The sequence below is a fragment of the Impatiens glandulifera genome, chromosome 1 (assembly GCF_907164915.1).
Source record: "Impatiens glandulifera chromosome 1, dImpGla2.1, whole genome shotgun sequence".
NCBI lineage: Eukaryota > Viridiplantae > Streptophyta > Magnoliopsida > Ericales > Balsaminaceae > Impatiens > Impatiens glandulifera.
In genome coordinates, this window is record NC_061862.1 from 61,705,529 (window position 1) to 61,717,431 (window position 11,903).

At 35.2% G+C, this 11,903-nt stretch overlaps 2 protein-coding genes across 4 annotated transcripts; both read left to right on the forward strand.

Moving 5' to 3' along the window:
• The first annotated feature begins 2,909 nt into the window (after positions 1–2,909).
• On the forward strand, positions 2,910–7,101 carry LOC124917363. Of its 3 annotated transcripts, none has more exons than XM_047457826.1 (3): positions 2,910–3,035; positions 3,141–3,703; positions 6,244–7,101. In XM_047457826.1, exons 2-3 carry the CDS (start codon positions 3,161–3,163, stop codon positions 6,910–6,912), a joined length of 1,212 nt encoding a protein of 403 aa, XP_047313782.1. In that variant the 5' UTR covers positions 2,910–3,035; positions 3,141–3,160; the 3' UTR covers positions 6,913–7,101. The 3 variants fall into 3 exon arrangements, with proteins under 3 accessions (XP_047313782.1, XP_047313776.1, XP_047313784.1); XM_047457828.1 differs by having other exon boundaries at positions 3,017–3,035; positions 3,145–3,703; XM_047457820.1 differs by having other exon boundaries at positions 2,954–3,703.
• A 1,075-nt stretch (positions 7,102–8,176) lies between these two features.
• LOC124917357 (serine/threonine-protein kinase D6PK-like) lies at positions 8,177–11,291 on the forward strand. Its single transcript, XM_047457814.1, has 2 exons — positions 8,177–9,558; positions 10,331–11,291. Exons 1-2 carry the CDS (start codon positions 8,570–8,572, stop codon positions 11,154–11,156), a joined length of 1,815 nt encoding a protein of 604 aa, XP_047313770.1. The 5' UTR covers positions 8,177–8,569; the 3' UTR covers positions 11,157–11,291.
• Positions 11,292–11,903: the final 612 nt, after the last annotated feature.

The following is an 11,903-nucleotide window of genomic DNA, read 5'->3' on the forward strand; positions in this document are numbered from 1 at the left end:
AATTCAAAATATTATTTCAATATTTTTAAACATAATAATATTATTTTACAAATAGGGTAAGTCAAATTTTCATGCTTACAAAAACAAATCAATATTTAATCATCAATAATAAATAACATAATATATCGATCTAACAAAGCCACGATAGACATTTTTAGTGGAGTTTATTGAGAGAAACTAGTTGATAATCGACAAAAACATGATTATTAACATAATCATTAAACACCTATAAGGTCTCTAAGTCCTCTCTCTACGAATACGTCTCGCAAGTTGAATATCTTTAGGCATAATAGTCACCCGTTTGTGGCGTGAATGACATAGAGATTAATGTCTTAAAATAGACTAACTAAATAAGCCTCAACCACCTCCTAGAGAGCGAGCAACTATGGTGGAACTTTGAAATCTTAGATCTGTATTGAAATCTTGTGCAATCTCATGAACAAATCTTTGGAATGGAAGTTTATAGATCAAAAGCTTTATACTCTTTTGATACTTACGGATCTCTCTCAAAGCAACTGTTCTTGGAGAAACTTGTGAGGCTTCTTCACACCTCCGATAGCTGGAGAAGATTTTATAGTCGCCTTCATCGCTAGTTACTTCCTCAACGCCTTGTCTCTAGTCGATTTCCTAGCGAGGTCTGTTTTGTGCACATCATTTGAATAAATGAGAGATAATATGGAGAAATGAAAAAACTTTGTGAATGAGTGAGAGAAATCTATATATATATATATGTATAATGATGCTTAATTTTTAAAATGTCCGGATTGCCGGGTCGAGAGCTGTGGTTAATTTTGATACTTGGGTCGGATTGTGGGGTGACCCGTTTTTAAATTTAAAACGGTTAAAAATAAAATTAAAAATGCTAAAGGTATGTTTCAAACTTGCAACCTAACAAAACAAATACAACTCTTTAATCAACTAGGATACAAAAACTTTATATTTTAAATTCAACACCAAATTTGATAAACGCGGGACATTTTAATATTAATATAAGTTCAACTTTTTAACTAACTAATCTATATATATATATAATGATGCTTAATTTTTAAAGTGTCCGGATTGCCGGGTCGAGAGCTGTTGTTAATTTGGATATTTGGGTCGGATTGTGGGTTGACCCGCCTTTAAATTTAAAACGGTTAAAAATAAAATTAAAAATGCTAGAGGTATGTTTCAAACTTGCAACCTAACAAAACAAGTACAACTTTTTACCAACTAGGCTACTAAGACTTTATATTTTAAATTCAACACCAAAGTTGATAAACGCGAGACGTTTTAATATTAATATAAGTTCAACTTTTTAACTAACTAATATATAATGATGTAGTAAATGGATACTTGGGTCGGATTGTGGGTTGACCCACCCATAAACTTAAAACAGTTAAAAATAAAATTTAAAATGTTATCCGTAATTTTTTTCACGGTTTTTTATATTATTACTCGTGCAAATGCACGGGCTAAATGCTAGTTGAGTTAATGAGAGATAATATGAAGAAAAATGAAGAACTCTAGTGAATAAGTAAGAAAAATAATGAATATGAAAAGTATATGATGATGTATTAGAGAACTAAGGTTTTTCTTTTTAACTTTTGGGCCATAAGATATAATAATATGAATTGTGGGCCTGACATATAGACTTTGAAAAGAGTGTGAAGAAAACAAATTGTTTTAGATTTTATGTTTTAATATTAAAAATATATATATTATATATTATTAAGCTCGAAAAAGCTCGATAAGACATCAAGCCAGTATTATATGAGCTCGAGCTCGACTAGAATATTAAACTAGCCAGCTCGAGCTCGACTCGAACTCGGTCAAAGTCAAGCTCAAGTCAAGCTTTGACCGAGCGGCTTGAGAGCATCTCACGAGCGGCTTGACTCATTTGCAGCCTTACCCGAAATGTGTCATTTTTGGACATTCAAGAAATTTCGGGACTCGACATTTCGGGACATTTTATGGACCAATGTATTTTCTTCATTTTCTTTTTAAGAATGAAGTGCTATACGACACGAATCATACCTCGATCAACGTAGGGCATTTTATTTCAATGAAAAGTCAATGTCATGTTGAAAGTGGTATTATTGATGCATGAGCACACCTTATGACTTATTATAGTAAAAAACATTATGCCAAAAAAATTTCAATTTTGACAATCGTTTCTATAAGATGTTTTATGGTTGTTTCTTTTCTTTTGTAAATCAATGGTCTTATTGTGATGTTAATTTGATTTGTAGAGATGTATGCAAATCTAGAAGTTCTTTTTAATCAAGTTAAGGAATAAATGAGAATATTCGAGATAGCGCCGGAAGACTTGATACATGCTCAACTTGTAAGTCCAATATTTTAATACATCTGAATACTTAAAGACGACTCATGTATATCATCTGAATATGACTTTGCAAATTTTCTTTCCAATTATATACCAAAGTCACTTTTATAATGTTTGAATCAATATGAAAAGGAGTGTAATCGAAATCATCGACAACCTCCCTTTGCCAAAAAAAAACTGTCATGGAAAGATAAATATGTCACAATTCGGCAACTGGTAAGTTGAATTTTCTCTATATTAAAATGTTTTGAAATCTATGTTAAATTTAACTTCACAAGCTTCTTAAATTTTCATCGCACCTCGTTCTCTTCCTGGTGAGCTTCTTCACAAGCTTATCCCCGCCCCGATCGGCTGCGGTTAGGTCTCCCGTCTCCCCGAAACTTCCCTCGGTCTTTGGCCCGAGCTGTATAAAGCAGAGATCAATATCACAATCAATGATGTTAAAGTATTCATCAAGGGCAAAAACAAGATAATTAAGAACATATTTTATTTCACATTAATAATATTAATTTGATAAACATTGTTCAAACAAATGTTTTATATATATGTAAAATATAAAAGTGTGATTATTATTAGAATGATAATTGATAACGCGCAAAATCTATGTAAAAAGAAAAAGATTGCGTAGAGAGAGAGAAAAAGTGTGGAACCAATAATGGGGAAGGGAAGTCAAAATCGGCACTTAACAAGGATCATATCATATCCATAGGTTAGGTTTTTAGGTCATTCTTTCTTCATTCATTAACAATCCTCACAGATGAATCGAAATCGTTTTTCTAATAGATCCCTCTCCTTTCTTTTCTCATCTCTATAGATAGATTTCCATAACCCAAAATGGGTGCTAATCAGTCGGCACAACTTGATGAAGATGAAGACGAAAACGAAGAAGAAGAAGAAGAAGATGATGATGATACAAGAACACCATTGTTGGTCACCAACAATCTTGTCAAGAAAGTTCTAGAACAAGAGCCGGAAATGCTACCCTGTCACGCCTCCGCTTCCCCTCTATCCCCTCAGCTCTCTAATTTAGGCACGCCGCGTCTTGGTCCTTCGATTAAGGTATGGGATCCTTGCAATGTCCTTGCTCCGCCTCCATTACCTCCTCCTCCTCAATTTACAAGGACCACCTTCTCCTACGACGCAATTCACGATGATCGGACTATTACGGACCTATACTTGATTACTCATGGCGACTGGCACATGAATTTGAGGCCTGATCTCATTGCCGGACGATGTCCTGAAGCGGCTCTTACTCCTAATGGGAACCGACAAGCCAGAGCTTTGGCTGTGTTCCTGAAATCCCAGGGGATTCGGTTCAACGCCGTGTATTCATCGCCACTGGATCGGGCCAGAGCGACTGCAGTTTCTGTCTGTCAGGTATTTCAACTGCAGTTAGACATATTATTGATTGTTCTAAATCTGATCGCATGAGAACGTGACAATAGCAAGATACAATCTTTCCATTGTAGTTTCTAGTGAATGAGATTGTTTATAAAAGTGGTTATAAGAAGTAACAAGAAGACTTGCTAGATGAAATCAATGTTGAAGTTTGTAAGAGCTCATTTCATTTTGCGAATTGAGTATTGATAATACTTATAAAGAAAGTAGGAGATTGATGAGAGCGACTAATGTGATGATTCATTTGAATCATGATAAATTGCTATATGGATTCCATGAGAGGATAGGAATGACGGGTGTTTTCTAATCCACTAGGGTAGCTAAATTGAAAAGAGTCTTCACCAAATGTGTCCGATTTAATTTCACTAAGAAAGTTGAAACGGGGAATGATTGCGGGGGGCGTGTGTTAACTCGTAAAATTCAAAAAATTTAGAAGTTTTGTAGTTGAATGTAATTTGTTTGAGTGATACTTATTGGACCATGTCATGAGGATGATTTCAAATTTATGGTTATTGTCCTTTTAGGTGAATTTCAATTGTGTGAGTCTAGAAGACGAAGTTAATGATGATTTCCTTGTTTGGTATTTTCTTATATTTTTCTCTATTCTTGGAGCGTTTTTTTGGCCATTTCCCCTTCCCTTCTTCTTCCTCTTTTCCTAATTTGAATCGTCATCACGATAAGTTGCTGCGACAACTTAATTCTCAAAGAAACTCGTTTTGTTTCCCGAACTTGCATCAAAGGCTCATTTTGCTTCCTGAACTTTACCAAGGCTCGTTTTGTTTCCAGAACTTTTAAAATTGGCTCAAACTTCTTCCACCCGTCATTTTTTTAGTTCAATAAGTTCATAAATCACCTATACAGAATATTTACAATTCGTTATTCTCAATCATTGGCTCAAATATTTATATGTTTCTAAAATGTATTGCAAGAACATAACAAAGTTAACAAAAATAATACAACAAGATGTAATTTTGAGTCATTTTTATAAGTTAAGGAAGAGAAACGACCTTAGTGGTTAGGTGTCTACTTCTTAAAAAAAATTCAATTGTCTTCATTGAGATTATATTATAATTTTTTCTTTAGTTGACGCGTTTCACAAGGAAGCAAAACGAGTCTTTAATGCAACTTCATTAAGCAAAATAAGCTTCTCACCTAAATAAAATGTTCTTAGCAATTTGCTTGTGATCTCTTAGCAACTTCGTAATAACTAAAAAATCGACTTTTTGAACTCAACTTGGTTCTTAGCTCTTATCATCTCTTGCAAACAGTCTCTTACAGCTTTCTGCAATGTTAGGAACTCAAACTGTCATCTTACTTATAGTTTACCTTTGTCTTAGACATGATTTAGCAAATTCACAATTTGTTGAACACTTGAACATTTCACATAGTTATTGTTGGAGATCTAAAATCGATCCGGGATCAAATGTAGATGTAAATGTATTTGTAAAAAGGTAACCCTTATATTGACATTCCATGTGCCAATTTTAAAAAAAGGATTGATAAGGTATATGAGGTTTTTTGTGTGTTTTGTCCAATATGCCCTTTGAATCGAAAGTGAAAACACAAGGCTTGATGATTTTGAAAATAATTAAAAGAAAAAGTAAGAAGGGTATTTTAGTTTATGATTTGTGCCTACAATTAAGTTCCCCCATCATTTCCCCTAAAACTACCTCTTCCGAATTATTCCTAGATAGTTCATTTATGCTGGGACAGGACTAAGCTCTAATCTTAATGGAATGTGAGGAGTAACTAACTGAATGCTTCATTTGAAAACACTTACTTTTGTATCTGAATCTATACGAGAAATCACCCATGAATTTCTGGATACAAATCCATATATGTTTGGTATGAAAATGTGTGGTTTGTTGGGATACACAAGAATTTGTACAACCTTCAAATTATAGGCTTCGTTTGAAAACACTTTTGTATCTGGATTTGGCTTAGAAATCGTCCATAAATTTCTGGATACTGATCCAAATACGTTTTGTATGAAAAGGTATGGTGGGTTGGGATACACTTGAAATTGCACAACCTTCAAACTACAGGTTTCATATGAAAACACTTTTGTATCTTGATCTAGCTGAGATTTGTCCATGAATTTCTGGATACAGATCCACATATGTTTTGTATAGCTTCCCAACGATAATCAAACCATCTGATTACCATGAAATTTGTATAGCTTATAGATCTCAGACGAAATTCTGAGTCCTAACCAAGCCCAATCAGACACCTCCTCCATTCAAAACACAATTTCAACGTCTGGAACTGGTCCGGATAAAGTTGTTTCCGGATGACATCTCATCAAATCCACACCAAGATCAGAAAACCACATGAAATGGTGTTTGGAATCTAAACTATTGTCTTCTAATATTATTCATCTTCAAAGATGGTTCATTTCATAACAAATTACAAATTTTCTATTAGTTGATGAGTATCAAGAGCTTGTTTGATGTAGTTTTTATTTTTTGAAATAAAATAAGGGTATTTTAGTATTTTAACTAATTATAATGGGTCCACAGGAGATGGATCTGATGGAAGAACAGATACAAACAAGTGAGGCACTTATCGAAATAAGTCAAGGTGACTGGGAAGGCTGCCAAAGATCGGAAATTCACACTCCCGAACTATCAACCCTAATGGAGAGATTCCAACCGGATTTTTCAGCACCATCAGGAGAATCACTAAGACAGGTTCAATTTCGAATGATCCAGTTCTTAAATACAACCATTCTTAGTCTACCCGAGAAATTGTCTTCAAAACCCCAATTGGATTTATTAGTTCATAGACAACAACATTGGCATGGGCATGGGGGTGGTCCAAGGAAGAAGTCGGGTAAGAGTAGGCTTCAGATGATTATGACGAAAACCGGAGGTGGTGGTGGCGGTGATAATGAAGCTGACGATGAGATGTCTCCACGAGTAGCAACAACAATCACCGGAAAAGTAAATAATAATAATAATAATATTATTAGATCAAGTAATGTTGTTGGGACGAATTCATCAGCTATTGGCATTTTCAGTCATGGGTTGCCGATTAAGTGTGTTATTATGGGTCTGCTTGGATGTAGTCCGGTTATGTCGAATATGATATGTGTTGAGGATTCTTCTGTTACTTTGCTTCAACATTCATGGAAAATGGGGTGGCAGATTAAGAGATTGAATGATACTTCACATCTTAGGCTTCTCTAATACTTGTCTTAATTCTTTTAGGAAGTGGTTTTGTTTTATGTAACAATTATGGTTATATATAATATGAGTTATTCTTTCTTGTTGGTAGTAGTAAGTTTGGTCAAAATGTATTTATCAATGGGGAACATCAAAACATTGAGCTCAAAGCTCCTATTTTGTCACATTATAATGAAAGATCAAATTGAAAGATTTTCTTCTCTTTTTTTTGTTTGGTATAATTTTTTTGAGATTGTAGGCTTTGCTTTAAGTGGTGAGAATGGTATTCACGAAATGTATTTAACTGGTTTAGTTGCTTCACGAAGAAACAGTTAGAAAAAAATTTCAAACTAGTAGGATAACTAGGTTATAAACGAGTCAAGTCGGATAGTTTCAGGCTCGTTTAACATATATTTGGGTTCGAGCTTTTATATTAGAGCTCGAGTTCGGTTCGTATGTATTTAGTTCGAGCTCGGTTCGTCGTTAAGAAAGCTCGTGAAAAGTTCGTTTACAACTCACATAGGTTCGTCGTTAAGAAAGCTCGTGAAAAGGTTAGAATTGATTGCGAAAGATGACGAAAATAATAAAAAAAAATATAGAGTTTAAACGTGTTCACCCAAATAAAAATTTGATTACATCCACCTAGAAGAGATACTATTATTAAAGATCAGAATAAATATTACATCGTTACGAGTCTCTAAACGAATAATTTCATGAGCTTCTAATCGAACATTTTGACGAGTCAAATATTTAAAAGTTTTATTTTTGCTCGTTTAAAATTTTAAATTTTAAACAAGTTCCAACTCGTTAAAACTAAGTAGCTTTTTACCTAGTTCGTAAGAAGCTAGGTTCATTTAGTCCTAAAGATAATTCAAAGTCATAGAAATTGTGGGTTAAATTTGCATTCTAATTAAAAAAAAGTAAAGTATTTTATTTAAAGAATTAAATAAATGAAATGTTGATATTTTATGTTGCATATGTATTGCCTTTAACACAGCTGGACCCACATGGCTTCATGCGTTCACATGATATAGTGAGCCATGTGACGCCTCCCGGATCCCGCCATTATATTTATTAAACATACAAGTTTAATTCATTTAAAAAAATTAAAAGGTATTTTCATTATAGAAAATATTGATTAATGATGAGTTGAGCTGTCATTTGTTAATTAATTCTTCAATTTTTACTTAATTCTATCTAAAGCTTACTTAATTTGATAAGTTATTAGAAATGATATTATAAGTTATACTAAATTAAAGTATGACGCCGTTTTGAAGAATCAAAATTAAAAAACGAATCTTGGCAGAAGTGGAAATAATTGGTCAGCGGTCTTGCCTTTCTCAACTCTTTCTTGTCTCTCTTCTTCTTCTTCTTCTTCACCTGATTTGGTCTCTGGATTGATTCCACGGCTTCAAATTCCTATCTTTGTAAGACTGTCTTTTTATTATTACCCATTTAGCCCGCCAAGTGTTTGATGAAATGCCCCAATGGAAACCAACAATTCCTATTTCTCTTCCTTAACTCTTAATCAAACCACGTTTACTTGAGCCTTTACTTCTTGGGTTCTTTCTTGAATTTTCTCTCTTTATGCGCGATACTGGTTTCCATCAGCAGATCATTTGTTGTTGTTGTTGTTGTTGTTGTGCTTTGTTATGGAATCTACTGTTAAATCTTGACGACAATGCTTGGCCCTAAACCAAATTCCGCCACTGTGAGACGTGACAATGCTTCAACTTCGGCTAATCCTCGTCCAAACGACAAACAATCGCGATACGATGATACTTCCTCTTTGTCTTCCACGTGTTATCTAGATTATGGTTCAGAATCTGCCCACTCTTCACTGGGTTCGGCAGCAGTACATTCCATTCATTCCTTTAAGTCAACTCTCCCACACCATCATGAACACAAGGACGGAATATCGGGATCTAAAAAGGGAAAGATGGAATTCTTAGGGCCTAATCCTATTGACATTCTTGATCAGAGGTTTGGTTTTGGTTTTGGTTTCCATAGGCAGGTTTCAGGTACAAGATCTGAATGTTACATGGAGGAGGATGCCATTGATAATGGACATGATCAAAAGGACTTTTTATGTCCAAGTCCTCAATATAGTCTTTACTCCGCCACTCAGTATGTAGAAGCCAAGCAGAGCTTCACAAACACTGAGGTTAGCGAATGTGAAGACAAAATTGTTGAAATCCAACACTCTGTTTACAGGGGAAGTACCGGAAGTGATATGAGTGGAGAGAGTAGCTCTAGTACGTTAAGCAGTGCAATGTATAAACCGCACAAGGCAAACGATTCGAGATGGGAAGCGATCAAAGCAGTGAAGCTACACCATGGAGCTCTCGGTTTGCATCATTTCAGGCCGTTCAAGAAGTTGGGAAGTGGGGATATAGGAAATGTTTATCTCTCGGAGTTGATTGGAACGAGAAGCTACTTTGCGATGAAAGTTATGAATAAAGGAGAATTAGCTAATCGGAAAAAGCTTGCTAGGGTCCAAACAGAAAGGGATATATTAAAGTGTCTTGATCATCCCTTTCTGCCTACTTTGTATACACATTTTGAAACTGACAGTTTCTCTTGCTTGGTTATGGAGTTTTGTCCTGGTGGAGATCTTCATGCTCTTAGACAAAAACAACCCTGGAAGTTCTTCCCCGAGAATGCTGCCAGGTAACTCATAATCTATGTTTCTATCTATTCTTCATACCAGTGAGTATCAAACCACACAATTTTGATTCTTTTAGCCTCCATCATATCATAGTTAATCCAAGAAGCCATTTTAGCTCTTTGGCCTGGTTTTAGGTGGTGGGTTATTTGGGATTATTTTTAAATAATCTATCATCCCATCAAGAATCTACTAACAATCATCAACTAAAGTAATCTTGCTTGGTTGAAAATTAGGTTATTTAGGTAAAAAGATATTAGGGTATAAATCTATAATAAATAATTATTGCTTAGAAATTATATAGGTATTTTTGGTTGATGATTTAGATGATGTGATTGTTGAGTAATTTATTAATTAGATAGTGAATTATTTGAAATTAATCTCAAATAACCTATATATTAAATGAGGCTTAATGTTTTTTACTCAAATAACCTCTACTTCTGGTCATGGAACTTTTGATCTTGAAAAAAAAATATATAGGGCGAATTGTTCGGTCCTATAAATTTTTCATAACTTACCTAAAATGGGGTTATTTGAAAATAACCACCTGATTAGTCAAATAACCTCAGATCAAACAAGGCCTTTGTTGTTGATTGAGAAGCCATTGCTTTAGAAACTGTTGTGATTATCTAATCCCCATGATTGTGCTTTGATTCTTTTAGACTTCATCATATCATAGTTATCCAGATTTTCCTTTTGGGTTATCCAAAAGCCATTTCATGCCTTGATCAAATCAGAAGAACTCTGAAACTGAAATTTATTCTTATGTATATATAGGTTCTATGTGGCTGAAGTTCTCCTTGCTTTGGAGTATCTGCACATGCTTGGAATCATTTATAGAGACCTTAAGCCAGAGAATGTCTTAGTAAGGGAAGATGGGCATATAATGCTATCGGATTTCGACCTCTCCTTAAGATGTGTCGTGAATCCAACCCTGGTCAAGTCCTCGAACCCGGTTCTAGAATCTAAGAACACAGCCTACTGTCTCGAACCATCTTGCGTGATCCAGCCAGCCTGCATCCAACCATCATGCTTCGGTCCTCGTTTTCTCAACAAGCAGAAGAAAAGAGGAAAGAAGACAGAAGCCTACCATCAAGTGAGCCCTCTTCCGGAGCTGGTTGCAGAACCGACGAGCGCTCGATCAATGTCGTTTGTGGGCACGCACGAGTACTTAGCTCCCGAGATTATCAAAGGAGAAGGCCACGGAAGTGCTGTTGATTGGTGGACGTTTGGGATATTTCTGTACGAGCTTTTGTTTGGGAGGACTCCGTTTAAAGGAACGGGGAATCGGGAAACTCTGTTTAATGTGGTGGGACAACCGCTCAGGTTTCCTGATTCGCCTTCGGTTAGTTTTGCTGCTAGAGATTTGATTAGAGGTTTGCTTGTTAAAGAGCCTCAGCATCGGCTTGCTTATAGGAGAGGGGCGACTGAGATTAAACAGCATCCGTTTTTTCAGAGTATGAATTGGGCGTTGATTCGGTGTACTAATCCGCCGGAGATACCCAAAGCGATGATTAGAGATGATGAAGGGATGATTGCAGCCTCTTCTGGGGCTGTTGATTTGAAGCCAGAGGGTAATTATTTGGAAATGGAGTTTTTTTGATTGATTTTGTAAGTAAGTTGTGTTGCTTACTTGAAATTGGGGAGTGTAAATGGCAACAGTTGTTCATGTAAGAAGGATCTTTTTTAAGGGATATTTTTGTTGAATTGATTTTCTGAATTGTTTGCTTGTTTACTTGACCCCAATCATCTCTGTTCTCATTTGGGTGGTTTGTATGGTATGGTTGATCTTCTTTCTCTCATTTGGCTTGGCTTCTGGTAATTTAAACACATTTTGAAATGTGTATACTTTCCTCCACATGCTTTGATGGCTAAAAACTCAATTCGATGAAGCTCGTTTAGGCTTACTGGTTCTGCTCTGTTTGAGATGGCTAAGAAGGTTAATTCAAACTCAGACCCTAAACTGTCGTAGTCTCAAACAAAGCAGAACCAGTAAGCCTAAACGAGCTTATTGCTCTTCATCTCACTCACGACCAATGAATTGAGTTTCGAGCCATCAAATAACCACGTGGAGGAAAGTATCCACATTTGAAAATGTGTTTAAATTACAAGAAGGCATTTGAAAATGTGTTTAAATTACAAGAAGGCAAGCCAAATGAGAGGAAGAAGATCAATGGAGTATTGTGATGTTTATATGTCAATGATCTAAATTGCAAAATAAGTTTGACTATACCAATAAAAAAGAGATAATAGTTTACTTAATATATGTTTATGGAGGTATTTTTCTCACTCTTTTTTGTTCTCTTTTTGCTATTCCATTTCTCAACAAATTTATTTATATAAGTTGTAA

Excerpts from the sequence above, each read along its gene's own strand:
- LOC124917363 (XM_047457826.1), top strand. The coding sequence starts at position 3,161 with ATGGGTGCTAATCAGTCGGCACAACTTGATGAAGATGAAGACGAAAAC. Across the intron at positions 3,704-6,243 it reads CTGCAGTTTCTGTCTGTCAG|GAGATGGATCTGATGGAAGA; the intron begins GTATTTCAACTG and ends ATGGGTCCACAG.
- LOC124917357 (XM_047457814.1), top strand. The coding sequence starts at position 8,570 with ATGCTTGGCCCTAAACCAAATTCCGCCACTGTGAGACGTGACAATGCT. Across the intron at positions 9,559-10,330 it reads TTCCCCGAGAATGCTGCCAG|GTTCTATGTGGCTGAAGTTC; the intron begins GTAACTCATAAT and ends ATGTATATATAG.